Genomic DNA, 21079 nt, shown 5'->3' with positions numbered 1-21079 from the left:
CAATAAAACACTTGTGTAAATAAGGACATTATTATTAGTAGTGCTACTGTCACTGAATGCCGCATAGATCTGTGGCTCAACTAATTTAACACAGATAGGATAGCTACTTATGTATTAGGATATTTAATATTAAGGTAATTAAATGGTGGCGAAGGTGTGGCTATTGGGGGAGGCTGGAGGCCACGTTAAAAAAAAGTATTAGTACTAGTATTAGTACAGGGGTATTAGTATTAGTAATAGTAGTCGTAGTAGTATATTTCTTAATAAATGAGTTTAAGACTTGGGGTATCGTTGCGTTTTATTCTTCAACGTGCATTTAGATGAATATGAACTATATTTCCATTCAAGGCTAGAAATAAGCGCCTGGAACAGTTTGGCCGGAATAGATAACAAGAAGGCATCAATTAGGTGTACCAATATCGGCCTACTTTTTCTGAACTTACTTTTGGGTATGACAGAAAATCAAAAGAAATCGATATATTTTCTTATGTTTCAGCATAACTGATGTGAAATGACAAACATTTTGAGTAAATTGATCATGAATGGAAATATTTGCACAACGAAAAAGTTACCAACAACTCAAAAACAATAAGAATGTAACAGGAACTTATAGTTGAGCAATGATTATACAAAATATCAAACTGGCTTCCATATGGTACATTAATTTTTCTTTGGTATCTGTTCTTTGTCTATTGTGAGGGAATTCAAACTGGGCGGGTGGTGACGTCATGCGCCCACACCTGCGCGACTACTACGCCCTCTCGTCCGGCGTCAGTAAACTACGTAGTGATGTGCAGGGAGGCGTTGTGATGGGCGCGTACTAACGCAAGTAAGTGTTTCTCATTCGGATTTAACATGTCATTTACGTAATACATTGTTTGTGAATATTTTGTGGTGGTGCCGATTTGGTTATAAAGTTTAATTATCGTGGAAGTATTGTGTAAAAAAAGGAAGTTGGGCCGGGCCAGTGTGGGAAGCGGGCCGCGACCTGCATCATGGCGTCCCCGTCTTGATGACCAACTTTACTAATGTCTCCATTTTTTTCGTGTTTTACCGGTTTGCAAAATTGAGTCATGAGCTCAGTGTTTAGAATTTATCTTTGTCGTGGCATGTTAATCTTTGATGGACATCGGGAGTGACTGCAATATTCTATGCCGTGTGAAGGGTAAGAAAAGGATTCATTTTGGAGAGCCTCCCTTGTACGCGGAAATGGCTGGAGCTTGGCCCACTACCTGCCGCTTCTCGCTTGGCCCACTTTCCCCTCCCCGGACTCCCCGCTCTCCTTCTCTCCGTCTCCCTCACAATCTCCTTCATTTGCAAGTTTTATCTTATTCTGTAGGATTTGTGAAGCTGTATCGTAAAATCCATAACAAAGTTTGGAACTGTAGGGCGGGTCAGAAGAGGCTTGTGTTTTGTTCGTGGTTTGTACGTTCGAGTGAATGACTGACACACATGTAGGTCATTGACCCCTGGAAAGCTGCAGCTTGTGGCACATTCCTCAGTGCATGATCGTGTGTGTGTGAGAGAGGCAGTGCTCGAAGTGTTGGGATTAAACTTAAGCCTTCAAGATCCGGACACACTTATTGAGGTAAAGTTAGTAGTCCCTTTTGGATTAATAAGTATGGTGGTCATGTCATTATGTAATTTTTATATAGTTTTGATTGTGTAATGTGAGAATGTTTTTTCTCATAAGACTTCACTTTACTTACGCCCCTGCAGGTTGGTTTTAGTGTAATGGTATGTGAAAACTCACACATTTGGGGCAAGTTTATGACAACGGCTCCTTGTATCCTTATCTTTTTTTGTTGGATCCTTAAGGAATTGTTTTAAATTTTAAGAATGTAACTCTGGTGTAGGGATAAAGAGAACAGGAATAAATGTGGTTATAAAGTGCTTTGTTCTCTGGGGTCGGGATGTGTGGGTCTAATCATTAAAAGAGCAGATGACACCAACAAGCCCAATAATCTTTTATTTGGGAAAAGATAAATGTGATGTAATCAATCTTAGATTATTTTTGGGTTAACTGTATACAGTGTGACATTACACATGCTTAGTGAAAAAATTTCTTGAGAAAAATTACAACCTACTTCATGACTAGTGTTCACTAATCCAAAGAGAGGAGCTTAGGGCACACTGTTATATTAATGAAATTTGCAAAGAATGATTCTAAGACCCAATGGGGATTTTCATGTTATATGGCTTACCTTATTATTTTATACAGTATACCTAATGGTCATTTACTAGAGTTGGTGGCCATGCAGAGGGAAGGATGCCAGGTAAAGCTTTACTTTCAGACAACACGGAAATTTTAGGAATTTTATCTTTACAATCATTAGTTTAGACAATTCTAAGGCACTTTTCTTCTATGACATTTGAATTGGGTTCTGAACCACATCGTTTATATAGAATATTTGAGGTTGATCAATCGTTTAACTTTAAAACTGTTTATAGTGAATTCATTTGAAGGAGAGATTACAGGCTTTCCTTGTTTAACGATGGGGTTGCATTCCTGAAAACCTACTGTTAAGTGAAATTATTGCTAAACGAGGGATAACAGCAAAGCGCAGAGGGCAATCAACAAGTTCAAACGGCAGGGCGGTAAACACTTAGTACAGAGTACTGTACTGTACTCATTAATAATAATTATCAGGTTTGTTAGAAATGGTGTCAAAGCTAAAGGATTGATTATTAACATCAAACTTCTATATAAACGATGTGGTTTAGGGTTAAATGATTTAGTGAGCACAAGGTGGGCCTAATTCAAACAAATTTCATATTGTGTATGTCAAAAATAAAAAAAAATTGCAGTGATAAACATTAAAGTTATTCACCCTCCGGGCTTCTGTTATCCGTAATTTAGCGATAATTTCGCTTAAAATTGGGTTTTTCAGGAAGTCAACCCCATCGTTAAACGAGAGATACCTGTGTAGATGTAACAGGATCCCATGAATGTTTTATAAAGGCTGAGGTCAATCGTAGGAACATATCACATGATGTCTTGCGACGGCTGAGAATTAAACGACTTCAGAGAAACCTAACTGAATATGGAGCGAGAGACAATATGGGGTGATTTGTCCACATGATTAGTCATGAAGTTTTGTAAAATTACTAAATACAGTATATACTTGATAGTTGAGCTGCCCATTCTAAACTGCCATAAACTTTCCTGCCTAATAAAACAAAGGTTACAGCCCTGAGTTGGTGATGTGTGTGATCCGAGACTATGGCCCTACAATGTGATAGACTTAGACAGTGCCCTTTATGTGCCAGTGATTACATGGAAGGCTGCCAACAGTTACAATTGGGCAGCAAATGGGTGGGTTAGAGTTGTTTTACTACATCAATCCCAGTTAGTTAACTATGGGTTTTAGCTCCCAATGGTTCACCTAAGTGGTGGGAGGGTCTGGTTTGGGCAGACGCCACTCTTCGCCCCTTAAATACATGTTTTACATTTAAATTCTTCTCTTAGTACCCCAGTCCCAGCCCCCCCCCCTCCCTCCCTCAACACTTCATTGAAAGTACAGTAATGAAATTAAGACAAAGCTTCAAAACATTCTGCTTGATGTGTAAATAAGATTTTTCACATCCTCTTCTCAAATGGCATTTTTTTCCTCAAATTCGTCGCCTGCCCCTCTCCATTGTTTAAGATCATCACCCAGCAAGAGAAATTTTGGATTTTGTTACTTGCATATTGCATGATACAATATTGAAATATTCTTCATACAGTATGTGTTATCTACACAAATACACTAGTGTGTGTTTGTGTTAGTACTATACTGTACAGTCATCTGGATTTTCTCTTGCTTCACTGGAAGCACAGTGCTCTCAAACAGGCTCCTTTGACAACTTGAGGAAAACTGATGCATAGAAGGTGGAAATAATTGTCTTGGTGATATTACATTAATACATCCAAACATCATACAGGTACTGTATTTTCAGCTGGTTTTATACTGAATGCAATTTATTTCTTATATCAAAAATAGCAAGAAGTGTAATGTTGAGAAATTGATATATTTTTATTTATTTTTTATGAATCGTGCCATTTCTGGCTCTTGATTCATGGTCTACAAATGATTGTTACCAGTGACTTTCATATGAATGCATACACTGACTGCTACCCAATATGGTTTATACAAAATAAACCCAATGTTTCCTAACAATGATGTACTGTAGTATATATAGTACTTTATTTAGAGTGGATTATGTTGGTGCATCTTATGTCATTAATCAGATGATGTAGTAGTCTCTTGGAGTGTCCATGTGGATGAAATGGTTACAGGAGAATGTTGTGGGTGAATGTCAATTAGTGTTCAGGACAAAAATTATAAGAAAAAAATATGAAAATGCTAATCCTTGTCAGTATTAATGATTTTCTTTTGGTAAGGAATAACTTATCTTTTGTACAATATTTGTTGAAAATTGGTCATTTACAGTAGGTGTGCAAGCATTATAAAGGATGAGTTACCTCTGACAAGCTGTTTGCAGCATATACATGTTGGGAGTGTGATGTTAGTGAATAATAGAACCACTAATATACTGTACTATTTATGGTCCATGCTTCATGTGCCAATTTTGAAAGCTTGAAAAATTGTGCAATATTTCAGTACGGTATTAATTTCCTGCAGCAAAGGGACAAAACTTAGTGAACATGTATGAACCAGTTGGTAGCAAAGGGTTTAAAAACCACTTGCAACTAAGGCATCACTTTACACCCAGCAACTGTGTGTGCGCTAGGCAACAGTCAGCATTGTATAAAAGTGCCAAGAGGCCCTAGAAATATGAACCCACATGCTGCCTTTATTTTAGTGCAGTGGTCTTTGCTGTTATGAGTTTACTCTTTGGATGAATTATAATACAGTTGTATCAGAATTTAATTAAAATTTTCCTGGTGAATTGGCTTTTAATGCCAGATTCACTTATGGGATGAACTTACCCAGGAAGCCTTTGGGCTGACTAGAGGGTTTGGACCAATGTTTCTATTACAAGATGACTTTTCCATCTTTAATAACTTAAGGACTGTATAAGGGACTGCACTCCTTTATGTAGAAGCTTGCAAATCAACATTAAAGAACCGACTGATGTGGTATGTGCTTGTTTGTGCTGCACAATAGATCAGGGTACATCTAATTCCTTCCTATATGGGAAATTTATCAGAGCTCTCCTGTCCAGGTTCAGGGATGTTCAATGCAGACCTGAGATTTTTCATTGCATTTATGAATTGTCAAATGTTTTGACATTAAAAATGATAATTTCTGTGAATTGTGTAAATATGTGGAAAAAAGAATAGAGGAATATATATGAATAATGTTAAAGGGGGAGGCTGTTTAGCGGATGGTAAAATAGCTCAAGGGCTATTGAGCCGGGTCACCTGGGAAAATGGCCTACAGTTGTTTTTATCGACGATAGAGAATGTACCACAGGTCATCTAAAGCCACATTGACCTATGGGCTCCCAGTGTGTGCCCTAGATATGCAGCCTCTGGGGGGGTGTACCTTACCAATATATTTATTTTAATACACGATCTTGGGTTTACTATTGGCAGAGAGGACCTAGGTAGCAGCTGCTGTGGTTACCTGTTAAGTCAGCATTTTGTGGCAATAGGAAGCTTATAATCTTTCTTACTCAAGTGGCCACATTTTTAATCTTGACAAAATTTTGACAGCTGGTTGGCTGTCACAATTGATTGCTGTTTCGACACTGAAAGTTTTCTGAGAATTGTTCTGTGGGTGATGTATCAACAAGACGATGTTGCAAACTGTCCTTTGATTCCTCCCATGAAGGTGAAGACCTCACCTTTTTACTGACCTAGTGGAGGTCATGTATTATGGACATGATGCTTAGCACTATGGCCATTTGTGATTCATATTAGTGACTGAAAACACTACTGTTTCTTAGTTAAAAAAATACTAACAAATGTCCATAATGGACAGTCTTGGGTAATCAAGCATTTAAACGGTACAATATCAGGTTACTGTGATGAGTGGTATGTCCAAGATATAGGGCACTGTCAGTGTAGATACTGTACTGTATTTGTGTAGCACAGAGGTGTCAAACATAAGGCTGCTGCACTCATGTATCCAGCCCCTACTCTCCTAACTAACATGTAAAATAAAAATATTCTATTTTACAATAGGTACATGGAATTAAACTAAGCTGAATATCATTTTAAGCTCACTGTACTAATAAACATACTTTACTGTAGTTGAAGGCAAAGGGGCAATACTTGAAAAACATCAATATAAATTTAAATATAACAATACAGTACTGAAAAAATGCATCACCTGTTTCCTCTAGTGTCTCTCTAGGTTACCACTATTCTTTAGTTATCAGCCTCTTCGGTCTTCCAGTTATTCCCTCCTCCTCAGTCTCCACTCATATCAGTAACCCTCTGGTGGGGGAGAGACCACAGGCAAACCCCTACCTCCCTCAACCACAAACAAGTCATCTCCCTCCCTCTCTATTCTCTCCCTCCACCCCTAACCTCCTGCATCTCATGAGTACAGTATACAGATAATGGAATAAAGAGAAAATAAAGAGTTAGGAACTAAGAAGAAATAAATAACGAAATGAAGAAAGTTAAAATAAAGCTATTGTTACACCAGGATTAAGTCTCCCAATTTTAATGGCTATTCATTCCTCGCCCCTCCTTAAGGATCTGCGATGTTTGAAGATGTATTAATGATAAAGTCGATTGTATGAATCTGTGTTTTATTTCAGCCAGATGAATTTTGACACTTTTCTCAATTTATTTCAGATGCCAAAATGGAGGATGGACTTCTAAGCCTCAAGTGGAACAACCACAAAATTACATTCTTTGAAATCCTCAGGGTACTTAGAGAAAAGGTAGGTTGGGACTTATAAACATGTGTCTTTTATTGATGTCGTGAGGAAGGTCTTGACAATTTATAGTAGATGTGGGACTAGTGGTTGTTGATAGTTGTAGGAAGCAAGAACATGACTTTGGTTCTCTCTTCCTTCAAAAATTGGTTTAATCACAATATTTTAGGTATACAGTATTTAGTACAGATTTACTGTACTGTATGTGATATGACAGTGAAATACATATCCAGGGTAGTCACTTAACCTTAATTTTAAGAGATCAGTCAGGTTTAGGGAAATAAAAAAAAATGGAATGGACAGTGGTGGGAATCTGGATGTTAGACCATTTATGTGGGATAAGGAAAGTTGTGTAGTGAATAGATAACACAAGCCAGAAAATGGATGATAGATTACATATGTACGGGATGACAGGGAGGAGACATGAGTAAGAATAAGAGTGGAGTGGAAACAGGCTGAGGGAGTATGTGGAAGACAGTTGTACAGTAATACTATAGAGGCTGAAGTGAAGTCGTTCTAGAACAGAAATTACCATCCTACTGGCTAGTGAGAAACTGTATTGATAAGATAAGCTCTTCACTATATTGATGGTGTATCATTCCTGAATTGTCAAAAGAAGTCGTAACTTAGAAAATATATTTCAACTAGCTATAGTACTCCGGGGTCTTCGCTTTTCCTTCTTTTCTGTTTTGACCTGCACCGATTTACAGCCCCCCCCAGTTGACAGTGTAGGATGTTTTTTGTTTTTATAAATGGGGAGCAACTAGTAGCCATTCAGTGTGTTATTGTGAATTGAAATTAGCTCAAGAATTTTTTTTCTCTTGTAATTGATTCCACCAGCTTCATTACAAATTAGATTATTTGCTTGAAGTAGAAAGCAGTTGCAGTGTTCAGAATACCTGGTACTTTATAATTATGTACAGTATTGTACTTAAATTGTCAAGAATATGGCACTGACAGAATCATCCCCAGATGGTGGACCCTTCCCTCATTTCTGGAGTTTCCCTTATTTGAATACTCAGACCTTTTGTGGGGAAGAATATTTGGTTAAGGCCTTTCACTACTCATACACTTACATGTATTGTAAAAAAGAAATAACACTTCAGTGGAACACCTGGAATATGTTCTCTTAACCTTAGTTGTTTTCCTCATAAAGACATGATAGACAAAAGAATTTCCTGGAGACAGAAGTACTTCACACAGTACTGTATACTGTACTGTATACCTATATTTCAGTTTTGGTTCATATTGGCTAAACTGTACTGTACAACATAAATGTTTCAACGTGTACTTAGTGTGGCTATGTTGAAGAAAGATGTGGAACGAGCATGATACTTATTGTCATTTTACAGTTTTGTCCATGCTAGCTATATTACAGTACAGTATCTACTTGTTAAAAGTTCATGGATGAAGAATTAATATGGTTGACCTTAGTTTATTTATGAACAAATAACTGAAATTTTGGAATCATATTTATTTATTTATATGTTAATAGATTTGTACACAGGGTAGTTACAAAAAATAACCCCTCCTGCTTTTAAGTTTATTCAGTTCCCCCTTTCATTGGAGGAAGACTCTTGGTGGTTTGAAAACTTTTCTGGTTTCTACATTAGATTTGGCCATAAATGTTGTGACTAGATTGGTGACAAAGTTAGTATAGGATTTAACCCAAAGACTGCAGAGTGAGAGATTTGTAATCTCAAAAGTTTGCCACGTGGGGATGAATATGGTTAGAGCAGATAGGCACACTGACAAGGTTGTTGGTGGTAGGGAAGTTGTTTCTCTTTGTGATGGATGAGATGAAAGTATGAGTTTATAGGTATTATCCACTTCCACTTCCAACCAGTTCCCTTGTTGATGGTAAGATATAAGACTTGGCATACCTAGGAGAATATATAAGATACTCGTAGCTAAGAAATGTAAATTAAGAGCAAATGATAGGTTGAACCAGATTATGATCCTGTAATTCAAGAAGAGTTTGGCTAAAATGGGAATAGCAACACAAGGGTAATGGAAGTGTTAGTTTAAAACTTCTGCTCACTGAAAAACAGATGTATTACAGTATGTATCACATCCATGTTTAAGTTTTTTGTCCAAAACAATTATTTTGGGGATTTAAATATTTTGATGAAACTGCACTTGATTGTGCATCAACATTAGATAGATTCATAAAAAAAGCAGCGGTACAGATCTGTGTCAGGTTAATTTGCTGAGGCATCCCTCATGCATAATACATTTCAAGATGATCAAAGATCAAGGTAAAATATGTGAGGTGAGAAAGATATAAGACTACTGTCATTAGGTGTGGAAGTAAATGGTGCTGGGGATGGTCTTTGCACAAGCAACATTTCAACAATGTACAGTATTGATAAAGAGAATTAGCAAATGATTCTTTTTTAAAGAGAGATGGTGTGATGACTTATTTCATAAAGAGATTCATCCACAAAGCTGTAGTTCAATAAGGGAAGGGAAAATACTGATAATTGTTATGGATGTTAGTCAACTTTTGGTTAAGAGAATATCTTTAGTTGAAGTGTATAGCTTTAGCATGAAGGTAGAGGAAGAGGCTTGAGGTGCATTCCTTAATGAGTTAGTAGTCGAGAAATAGGGTATTTAAGAAAATGCACGGGTCTCTTTGTTCTTCATTCACTGCCACTCATACATTCTTACTACTGTCACATGTGTTCTATAATATATATATATATATATATATATATATATATATATATATATATATATATATATATATATATATATATATATATATATATATATATATATATATATATATATATAATATATATATATATATATATATATATATATATATATATACACATACACATACACACAGGGGGTCCCTGGGTTATGAATGGGCTCTGTTCCAGAGGACATTCTTTAGTTGAAATGCATGCTATGTGCATACTGTACTTGCAGAACAAAGTTTAAAATCTCACTACTGTATATCATAACCTAAGTCCTTATGTACTTCTAAAATCACTTAATTTAAGACAAAAGAAATAGAATGACAAAATGCAGTAAGTGAAAGTAAAAAAAAAAGTCATCAGGTAAATAAAATACTGTACATTTCAAGTTTAACCCCGTTTGTATTGGTGAGCGTTCATATGTCGGGGACCCCCTGTATATATAACCTTTTAAAAGTTATTACATAAGTTGAATTTTGGTATTTCTCTCTTTCAGGCCAACTTTACAGATGCTACGATTGCGGTGGAAGGAAAGTTCTATCCAGTTCATAAACTGGTTATGAGCACATGCAGTGAATATTTTAGTGAAATTTTTGAAAGAACACCGTGCAAATCTCCAGTCATAGTGCTGAAAGATGTGCGAAGTCAAGACATGGATGCGTTATTGGATTACATGTACTTAGGTGAAGTGAATGTGAACCAAAATGACTTAGCTTCCTTATTGAAGACAGCCGAGTGCCTAAGAATTAAGGGCCTCGCGGTACCTGATGAAGACCCCACAAAGTCTAGGAAAGCGCCGTCTGATGACAGGAGAGAAAGTCCACCACCAAAGAGAAGACGGCAGGAAGACCCCCCTGCACCAGCCCCACCTCCAAGGCCAGTTTCCCCAAACATTTCAGCATCTTCAAAAACTACACCTTCAACTCAAACGTCTCCACTACAACACCAATCTTCCTCTTTATCAGTTTCTCATCACCAAGACAATGTACAAGATTCAGTCTTAGACCCCCCTCCTATGGTTAAAGTTGAAATGGAGGACACTCAAGACCCAGATGATGTATACAGAAGAGACAACAGTTATGAAGGTGGTTCATTAAATGAAGGGGATGGTGGGGATTTTGGCACGGAGCTGTCAAAGTCTGAGCACGACCCCGATAACTACGGAAGTGGTTCCTTTCCTGGTCCCTCCATTCAGCCAGGGGTAAGTACCCAGATTTGAGCTTTTTTTTTTACCTTTTTCCATAAAACAGTATTCTGCTTGAAAGAAACTATGTTCTGAGACAAATAACAAATGAAAACTTTTAATATAAATGGAGACACTTTCAGCTCTTATAGAAGAAGAGTCAGTAAATGGACTTAAGAAAAATTATATGCATTGAAATTTATAATAAAATTCAATAATCATCATGTTTTCAAGCAGATAATGCTTCACATAATTTGATGTAGATATATGTAGGTACAGTACTGTACAGTACAGTATAGTATATAGATTTACTGTATATGTACCACTGCCAGTTTATATATGCAGTACTGTATATATTAATACTCATACCTTGAAGAGAGTCCTTGGTAATCGGCCACTTATCAGCCTGGGTAATCTGGATGCACTGACCTTGGTAATTAAGACGTTCATAGGAATTGGGTCAATTGTATCTTCGAGTTAGGTGTATTTTTATGTGAATTTGTGAAGTATTTATGAGTAGCTAGACTTTTGAGTATTTCAATTGCCACAAATGTGCACCACTTTCCCTTAACCATACAGCTACAACACTACCATATGACTTTTATCCTCTTGGTGGAAGGTAATCCACTGTTTGCCACCTGTTAGTGCTCAGTTTTCCTGTACATAAAGTAAACTGGGACTTTCCATTACTAAAGGTAACTGACTGTCTGAACCTGAGCTGCATGGTCTTAAAAGTTCCAACACTAACTACAGGTGTCAATCCCTCTCCTTCCTCTTGTGTTCATAATCTGTGAGTTGTAAGCTGTTGTCAGGTAATGCAGCATCACACTAGTACAGTATTTTTGTAATTTTCCTGCATAATTTTTCCTCGGGCTTGTAAATTTTTGGGGGAGGGCGCTGTCACACTTGCATATGCTGTAGTACCGAAGCATGTCATTCTGCATTAGTCACCCCTAAACCCAGGTGGTCCTAATGTAAACAGATACCTTGTATATAAAATGTATTTAGGAATATTATTACATCAATAAAACTATGCAAATGTTAGCAATTTGATAAAAATGTGATGCATAGTACTTTAAAAATTAAATTATTTTATGAGGCTCGATATTTTATTTTGTATATCTGTCCTCATTATAGAGTATGGATCTTGACTTGACCCTGGAAATTGATGCAAGCCAGTTGAGCAGAAACGATATTTTTCATCTTTGAGCAATATACTCTATGATAGACAACATGAAATCGGAGAGTTGACGCAAAAAGTGCTAGTGTGACGTGCCTTTATGTGCTGCACGTTTCTCACTTAAATGAAAATGTGACCAGTCACTTGGTAAAAATATGACTTAGAACTCTATTTTCTTCATTACACTGCACTAATATTTTAATGGTGTTTAAGATTGCTATTAGTGTCATTCATTAATATGAGCAGGCTGAGGGTGGGGTTTGTAGTTACTGGATGACTTGAATTTATGTACTGTATAGATAACAACATTAGTACTTGTAGTTGATTTTAGCCCACCAGACCAGATGCGAAGTTAAGCTTGTGAAGGTCTTTCCCATATCAGAGGTTAATGGACAGAAATCACTTTGGTGGGGGGGGGGGGTTAAAGCTTTTCATGACTCAAAAAATATTGTGCAAGTTAACAAAGTTGAAAGGCAACTCCACTTTGCACAAAGGATTTTGCTTTACACTCCATGGGGGAGGTTGTAAGAAATGACATATGTAGTTAGGATCGTGAGAAGAGAGACTTCATAAATTTGTTGAAACCATAGAAATTGAAAGTTGCCTTGACCTCCTTGTAAACCTTCCAGATAGTATGCCCCACTCAGCAAACTGGATTATGCTCTAAAAGTTTTGAATTGGAATGAGCTTATGATACAAATGGGGCTATTTAGGTTCCAGAGTCTCAAACTTTACTCTAAAATTCCCTTAAAACACAAAACAGTATTCACTCCCATAGTTATTTTTGGTTAGTATGCTAAATAATCTTTCTTGTAAAAGGATACAATTATTAGTTACTTAAAATTGCAGTGCTGTACTGGGTATGGTATATTGAATAATAAACAGTTTATTGAGCTGTAGGAGGCTATTTTAGAAATTATCCAAATGAAGGCTTTTGTGACCTGAATGATGTTTAGTTCCTTCCCTGTAGAGAAAAACTTCAATAAAATGTGAATAAAATATGAAAATGTATAATGATATTGTGGTGTTTGGTGATCATAGTATAATGACATCTAGCATCAACCAAGTGTGATCCCTCGGAAGGATGCAGGGAGAAGGGGGATTAAATGACCAGCAAAGAAATATATCTAGTACTGTACTGTACGGGTACTCTGAAACTAAATTTTAGACTCCAAAGATTATTTTTTTCTTTAATGATTTTATTTTCCCTGATAATGCGCTGTACAGTAATGTAAAGAATGGCACTGAGTGCTTTTTGAAGTGGTACAGATGTACTGTATTGTGTTTTAGAACAATGTTTTCAGAGGCTCTTAGCTAGATGATTTGTTCTCTTATTTTGTTGCCATTCATTATTTTTCATGGAAAAGTTGTGGTGTTCTAAACTACAGGCATATCCTGCTTGTCTTTGTATGGTACATGTGTTCCTGTACAACACTTATTATATAAAACACAACTTCCCAATGAAATGAAGATATTCCTAACCAAAGATGGTCCCGTCTAATATAATTCAAACATAGTAGTGTGTTTACTTTTATTTTTATTCATCATAGTACTGTACAGCATATTGTACCTATACAGTATTAGATTGACTAAAATGCTGCTGTGCATTAAAATCATTTTTATGAATGAATTTTTTTGAATTAAAAAGGAATATTCAGTTCCCAAAATCTCAGTTAACGATTAAGCAACTAAGAATTCCTCAGATGTCAACAATATTATTGGATTGTAAGTGTGTTAGTTCCCAAAGTTTATAAATGGAAATTGTTGCTGTGGCTCGTGATAAATGTTGGTGAAATACGCAGGTATTATGGGTAAAGTACAGCGTCCAAATACAGTACAGTACTATATATATGACTGAAGAAGGATAAGAACATATTTGTTTAAGTGCTTGTTATAATTATTTATTTTCATTATTACTGTAGTATTATTATCAATACAGTACTGATGGATACAAAATTGGTAGTGTATTAACATCTGGAAGTGATATAGATCCTTCAAGGGAGTTGGAATAGGCATGAACATAGTGATGGTAGAGATTACAGTCATCTGAAGATTTAAGCACGGTAGTTGTTACACATTGGGAAAGGGTGATGGTATATGAAAAATATATATATTTGACCAGGAAACGGTTATTTGTTTGTCCAAGAAGTGGTTTTGACAGTACCAACTTGTTTGTATATAAAAACAGCTTTTGGTATAAATAAATTATTGGTACTGTATGTAAAAAGTGGTTTTTGTAGGAAAATATAATTTGTATATGAAAACTGGTGTTGACAGAAGACTGATATGCATGTAATATCAAGGTTGAGACAAAAAGGTTATTGGTAATCTGGTACTGTACAGGTGAAGATCTGGTTTGTGAAAGGAAAGAATCTTGGGTCACACCAAAAAATACGTTTCTGTATTCTGTACTGTAAAAGAGTGTGTGAGACTTGTGTGCAGCTGCATTGATGGTGCAGTAGATGAGAATAGGAGGAAGGCCATTAGAGGAAACCTGGCTTGCAGAGACAGTCAAACTTTGTCTTAGAATGAGAGATCTCGCTTATTAATTTGGAGAGAACTATAGGGATCATTGTTTTAAAGAGGAGGCTGATGTCTCATAAACCATTTGGTGAATTTTTCCAATTTCCGGGTATGAGAACCAATGGTATGAAAAGTGTGTACGTGACGTGAATTAGCATTTTATTTTTGGTTGATATTGTACAGTATTTTATCTTGTTATTGGAGAGATGGAAGAAATGTACAGTAATAGTTGAATGCAATTTTTAATCTTTTTGGAAGGTGGAAAAAATGTTCATTGTTATAATTAGCAGCACCACTTAGTAGATTTGACAGAAAATTATCTCATTAAGAAGGTTCATTTACAAAACCAGCACAAGCTAATGATTTTGGGTTACTAGGTACTGTATATATATATTGTTGGTTAGGATAGTTTTTGATTGCTTAGGTTTAGCTTGATTTATCTCATGGTGTAAAAAATGTTAGGACAGCATCTATGATCATGCAACCCAGCTCATGTAGTTTTTCTTAAGAATTTGGGATTAGAAATAGCTACAATACCAGTAGCTACACCTTTACTTAAAAATGAAATAAGGCAATACATTTCATGAAGGAAAATTAAAATACAGTATTTGTTTGTAAGACATATTAGCAATCTTTATCAGGCTGGTATCTTGATAAAATTTTTATTACCCAAATACAGTGGTCCCTCCATTAACGAGCCCAATTGGTTCCACAGAATCACTCTGACTATCATTTCAATGGAATATTGGGTAATTGGTTACAACTTAAAAAATTCCCTGAAAATGAATTAAAAGTACATGCAAATTACTGTACTGTATACCGGTAATAGAATTAACAAAACATTAAATACAAGCAAAATACAGTGCTGTACAGTATACTGCACAATAATAGATAAAAAAAATGTTTAACTCTTAATTTGAGGTATGTAGAATTTCCGGCGGCTTTGTTTACATTGCGGCAGCGCAAACAGCTGATTGTAGACACAGTCGATGATGACATGCCATATTCTTTACAGAGTGCATTGGTTCGAATGCTTTCTTCGTATTTCTTAATAATTTCTTATTTCACTTGAATTTAAATCGCTCTCCGAGATTTCTTTGGACCCATGCTTGATAATTTCACCAATAAAATTTTAAGTTCACAACAATTTATTTAACTAATTTCAGATTTTTTTAGACCTGTATTTTTATTTAAACCAACACTGCGCTGTACATTATGAACATGCTAACTAAATTTTAGAATGACCAATAATTTTAATGTAAAAATGCAAAATTATTCAAGAGCACAACTTTCTCAATGCTTACTCAACTGGAAAAAAGGTAAACATAGAACCGATTATTGGCGGACGAGTCGATCAGCTGATGCTTGCACCAAAACGTAAGGTTGTCGCTAATAGAATTTGTACTCGTTAATAGAACTAAGTCCTTACGGGAGGTAACTCGTTAATTGAAATCTCGTAAATTGAACCGCTCGTTAATGGAGAGTCCACTGTAATGTATAACTTTCATAAAGGGGAGGAGGGACTTTTCTGGGGGAATCTTTTGGATAATGAAGGTCATTGTTGTTTAAGTGTTGGCATGATGTCACCTGTGGTGTTGTATCATGTAATTTCCTGACTGCTTCTTTTTGGAGGGTTGCAGTGTCAGCATTTGTGTACTGTACAGAACTGCACCCAGCTGTAGGCAGCATTTTTATCATTTCTGGCATAATTATTAGACCCAACTTGATGCCTAACTGATAAGATTTTGTGGAGCTTACAACAACAACTTTTGTTTTATCCAGCTTATTCAACTTAAGGCAAATGAGTGATGTAGAATTCTGGTCAGTGATTTAAGAACATATACTGTGGTTTATGTTACTGATATCAAATCTCTTATTTTTTTGTATTGTTTTTCCAAAGTAGAATGAATTACTTAACTAATTTCCCCCTCCCTCCTCCATTATTTTCTAAAGTTTGTCATTTTATGAACTCTACAAAAAAGTAATCAGTGTCTTTATCACCAGATAATGTGCTTCTCAGACTCACTGGAGACAAGTAGCTTCATCTCTTCCAGCACAGTTTTTGACATTCACTCATACAGTATTATTATAATAATAATTAAAGGTTTATTGAAAAAATTCAGCAGCCTCAAGGCTGGAATTATACAATGGACAGAAATGACTTACTGTGTAATTATCTTAAGTAATAATAGCTGAAAGAACATGGCAGTCTTAGGCAGAAAATAAACAGTTACATAATTGGGGAATGGGTCACTTGATTAACAAATAATATTGTATAATGATATACAAGTAACAAATTTGGGCAATGTGATACCATATACAGTGACCCCTCCGTTAACGAACTCAATCCGTTCCAGAAGGTCGTTCGTTAACCGAAACCATTGTTTCAATGGGTTTTTGGGTAATTGGTTCCAGCTCACCGAAAATTTCCTAAATTCAACAAAAATGGTAGAAAAGTTCACTTACTTTGAGGTGTGTATGTAGAAGGCTCCTGGATGATGATGATGATAATGGGATTTAGAATGGGGGTGGAGGAGAAGGGAGAAGAGAAGGCACCCCATGGCGCCATTTCACCCATAAAATTTTAGCTCTCTTGGTGTAATTCAAGATTATTTTCTTTAAATCAACACTGCACTGCATTATATATTGTCAATATGTAAAATATATTTCAAAATGACCAATAATTTGCTTGGAAACACAGAAAAAAGCGTTTAGTTGAAGAGAGTCTCAAGCAAGATGTTACCTCCAGTGAAAACAGAGAGAGACTAACGCCTGTTTGCTGTGTTAAGAGGCTGGATGCCGCGCATTAAACTAGTCACTTTACCTTCAATTATGTTCAATAATTGTTAAAATGACTTAAGAAATTGAATATTAAACTTTTAAAATTATTGAATAGTATAAACTTCTTGATATTTACTAAAATAGTAAGGAATTTAAGCCCTAGAACCGATTAATGTATTGGCGGACTGATACTAAAGCTGGTTGCCCGGTCAGTGCAAGCGAAAACATGTTGAGGTCGGTTTGTAAGAACTTCGTTAACCGAATTGAAGAAACTTATGGAAGGCAGTTCGTTAATCGAAATTACGTTAACCGAGGTGTTTGTTAAACGAGGGGTCACTGTATATTATAATGGGGGTGGGGGGAGGGTTCATTCAACATAGTGCAAAAGTAAGATTGGCAGGGAGTGAACACACAGGTTAACTACTACAGTAGTTATTGATAATTTTTATAATGGTTGGAATTGGGCTGTTCTTATAGCGATCAGTATGGGCTGGATGCGGTTTTAGTTTCGAACAGCAATTTGCGGGTGTGGGATCACAGGTGGGAGCAGGAGACGGTGATTAGGATGGTGCAAAAGTTTCTCCCTAAATTTGAAGACTTTTTCTAGGTGTTTCTGTTGTGTGGCATTTAGGGGGCAAGACCAGGCAGGGAAGCATAGGTGAGCTTAGGAATTATGAATTTTGAGGAGGTGAGATGAAAACTGAAGGATTTGACAATTGCACTGGCCTGTGCTTTCCAAGTTAGTTTACCTATAGTGGTGCCGAGGAGCTTGGTGGAGTCCACATCCTGGAGTGTGTTGGGGCCCAATGTAATTGAGGGTGGTGGGACAAGGTCAGAGGAAAGGTTGATATGCATAACCATGGTCTTGGTATGGTTGATGGTCACATGGTAGTTGGTGGCCCAATTTTGGAGACATTTCAATGCATTCTGGAGGGTGCTGTAGTCGGGGGCAGAGTTGTTCACACTGATCCCAATGGTGGAGTCATCGACATATTTCTTGCGAGTTGGCGTCTCTCTCGGTATCATTGATAGGGGTGAGGAAGCAGGGCGGTCCCATCTTGGTGCCTTGGGGGATGCCACAGGTGAGTGACTGAATGGTGGACATAACCCCTTGAAGGTTTATGGCTTGGCGTCGGTCATTAAGGAAGTCTGTAAGCCATGATATAAAACTCCTCCAATGCCTGTGGTTGATGGTTTCGCTGATGATTAAATTGTGGTTGACTAGGTCGAATACCTTGGTGAAGGCAACGACCACAGACACCTTGCTTTTTTCCAAGTGGTGGCATATGTAGTCGAGAAAGCTGACAAGACAGTGGGTAGTAGAGGAAGTTTTCATATTGCCAAATTGCTGAGGATCTTTATGTAATAAGAATGATAATTGGGGAATGGGTCACTTGATTGACAAATAATATGCAAGCAACGAAAAGCTTGTACAAATATGATATATAATGACAAGGGGGGAGAGAAGGCCATTTTACAGGGAATTTCAACTTTGCAACAGTGAAAAAGTAAGATTGGCAGGGAGTGAACACACTAGTAAACTACGGTGTGTGTGTGTGTGCGTGCGCGTGCGCAAAAAATATCCACCTGTGTCAGGATTCGAACCTGGATCACCAAGGTTGGAGGTTCATAGAGCCATTGATATACCTATGTACATTACAGATTCTGATACAGTATATAGTAAATTTAGTTACTGTATAGAAAAATAGCTTCTGAAATTCATAGTTGCATTGGAAAATTTTCAGTCAGCAGGTGTAATAATTAGCCTGGACTTACACTTGGGATTTTCATACGTCATGATTTTATTTTTTTATTTTTTTATTTTTTTATGCACTTTGGGTTATTATGTGGAAAAAATAGTCTCTCTCATATGCTTTTGACAGCATGGCACTGGCTCTTGGTACAGCTGTATGCATCGAGCATCTGGTGTTTCCGGGAGTTCTCATACCTGTATATAGCTAAAGTATGTACTGTACTGTCTCGGGTGTGAGACATCCAAGCTTCGCACCCTAAAATACCTCCCGTTTGATGTCCCGCATTTTTTTATTTTATAAAGACTATAAGTATACAGTACAGTAATCCCGTGTTTTTCGCGGGAATTACGTTCCTGAAACCCCCGTGGAATGCCAAAACCACGAATACTCTTTTAGAAATCACTGTGCCCGTGGCCACCAAACAGCTCAGGTAGGTCATGCACTTAACCACGCCATGCTCTCCAGTCACGGCCCAGTGGTCACACCAATCACTGGTGCACTGTACCGGCATTTACTAACATCATTATTTGAAACTAATCAAATTATAGTATAATAATGGAAAAACGTAAACACAGTTATATACTGTACCCTAAATTATTTTACAAGTAATTAATTTTTTTATATTTTGCTGAGGTTGGCAACACCTGCATTGCCAGCCTCTCCCTGCTGTCCCGGCGTCTGCCCGCCCTCATGCAGTCACAGTAGCATTTGCAGTACGGTAGGCACGTGGGGACTGAGGCTTCTCGGAGCAGCGGGTAAGGGTGGCGTTTGTTTGCCGCACCGCACAGGGGAATATCGAAAGTGGCGCAATTTTTTTAAAAATTTTTTAAGATATTTTATATACAGTCAACCCTCGCTTTACGCAGTCCCACTTTACGCTTTTCCATGTTTACACGGTACCCTGCCGAAACCGGAATGCTCACTTTCCGCGGTGTGTGTACCCTTTTACGCGGAGAGCGGCGCAAGCAGGGTGCGCACAAGGTCGCCCAGTCATCAAAACATTACCGAGTTCTTCACCCGCCACCCACCACAGCCGGCCCAAGTCAGTGATAATGATAGTGAGGATATGGACTTATATGGACTTTGAGGGGTTTGACAAAGAGGCCCTGCAAGCCTCTGTGGTGGATAGTGATACAATTGATACAAGTGATACAGGTGAGGGCCAATAATCTGCCCTCTGCCTCAGAACCAACCCCGTGTGCCCAGCCATCTTTTCTACTAATGTAAGTGTTAAAAAATCTAATATTATTGATATTTCTCTTAATTATTAATTGCGTGTGCATACCATCATAAAATTAAGAAGTTATTTTTACTACAACGTAGGTATTGTGTCTGAAAAGGTGGAGTTTGGGGGTCGGCCCGGTCTCTATTTCAATTAATCCCATATGTTAGGTTGCTCACTTTACGCGTTTCTCACTTTACACGGGCCGCCGTGGGTTGAATTAACCGCGTAAAGTGAGGGTTCACTGTATATACAGTCTCTCCTCGACTTACGACGGGGTTCCCTCCTGACGACCAGGTCGTAAGTTCAAAAGGCGAAAATAATACATAGAAATTCTAAAATGAAATACAGTACAGTAAAAGTAATCAATAATGAAAAATTAATGAAGTGTTACTGTGCACTTAGCTTGAATGTAGTCAGCTGAATGCACATGGGGCCTCAATAATTTTTTAATTAAGCATGGAGACCACATTAATTGGATGGAGCAGCGGAGGAGAGAGGTCCGCCGTAAGTCGAGGAGAGACTGTGTATAATTTTTTAGTAAAAAAACAGCTAATGGTCAAACCTGCGAAAAACACGGGATTACTGTACACGACAGAAACATTGCTGTGAGGTGGCTAACTACCTCACACTCATGATAATGGGAAAAATAATGAATACTCACACTACTAATACTTTCTAAGCTTTCCCTTCTTACACTGTGAGCAAGGTTTTGTAGTGGAGAGACTGGAAAGTCAGTCCACAACTTGTGAATGGCTATTTCAAGCTTGGGAAGGGCGAAGGTGTCATAGTCATGCAACCTGCATTTAATAATCCTCCTTAAGTTTTCAATGGGGTTGAAACCTGGTGAATTCCCTGGCCAGTCTTCCAAGGAGTCAACACAATAATAATGAA

General features: G+C 37.2%; 1 protein-coding gene across 8 annotated transcripts in view; it reads left to right on the top strand.

The window, feature by feature from the left end:
* The first annotated feature begins 760 nt into the window (after nt 1-760).
* Nucleotides 761-21079, top strand: part of LOC121876999 (protein tramtrack, alpha isoform-like) — a 125732-nt gene continuing 105413 nt past the window's right edge. For 6 of the 8 annotated variants that reach the window (XM_042382613.1, XM_042382588.1, XM_042382638.1 and 3 more), the window contains exons 1-3: nt 761-829; nt 6755-6843; nt 10039-10743. In XM_042382613.1, coding sequence (XP_042238547.1) covers nt 6763-6843; nt 10039-10743 — 786 coding nt within the window. In that variant the 5' untranslated portion in view covers nt 761-829; nt 6755-6762. Of the gene's footprint in view, nt 830-1469; nt 1594-6754; nt 6844-10038; nt 10744-21079 lie in introns of those variants that run through there. The other 2 variants (XM_042382596.1, XM_042382604.1) reach the window with 2 other exon arrangements.

This window comes from Homarus americanus, unplaced genomic scaffold (assembly GCF_018991925.1).
Source record: "Homarus americanus isolate GMGI-L3 unplaced genomic scaffold, GMGI_Hamer_2.0 scaffold33468, whole genome shotgun sequence".
NCBI classification, from domain to species: Eukaryota; Metazoa; Arthropoda; class Malacostraca; order Decapoda; family Nephropidae; genus Homarus; species Homarus americanus.
Note: the sequence above shows the minus strand (reverse complement) of the source record. Positions and strands in the feature narration are given on the sequence as shown.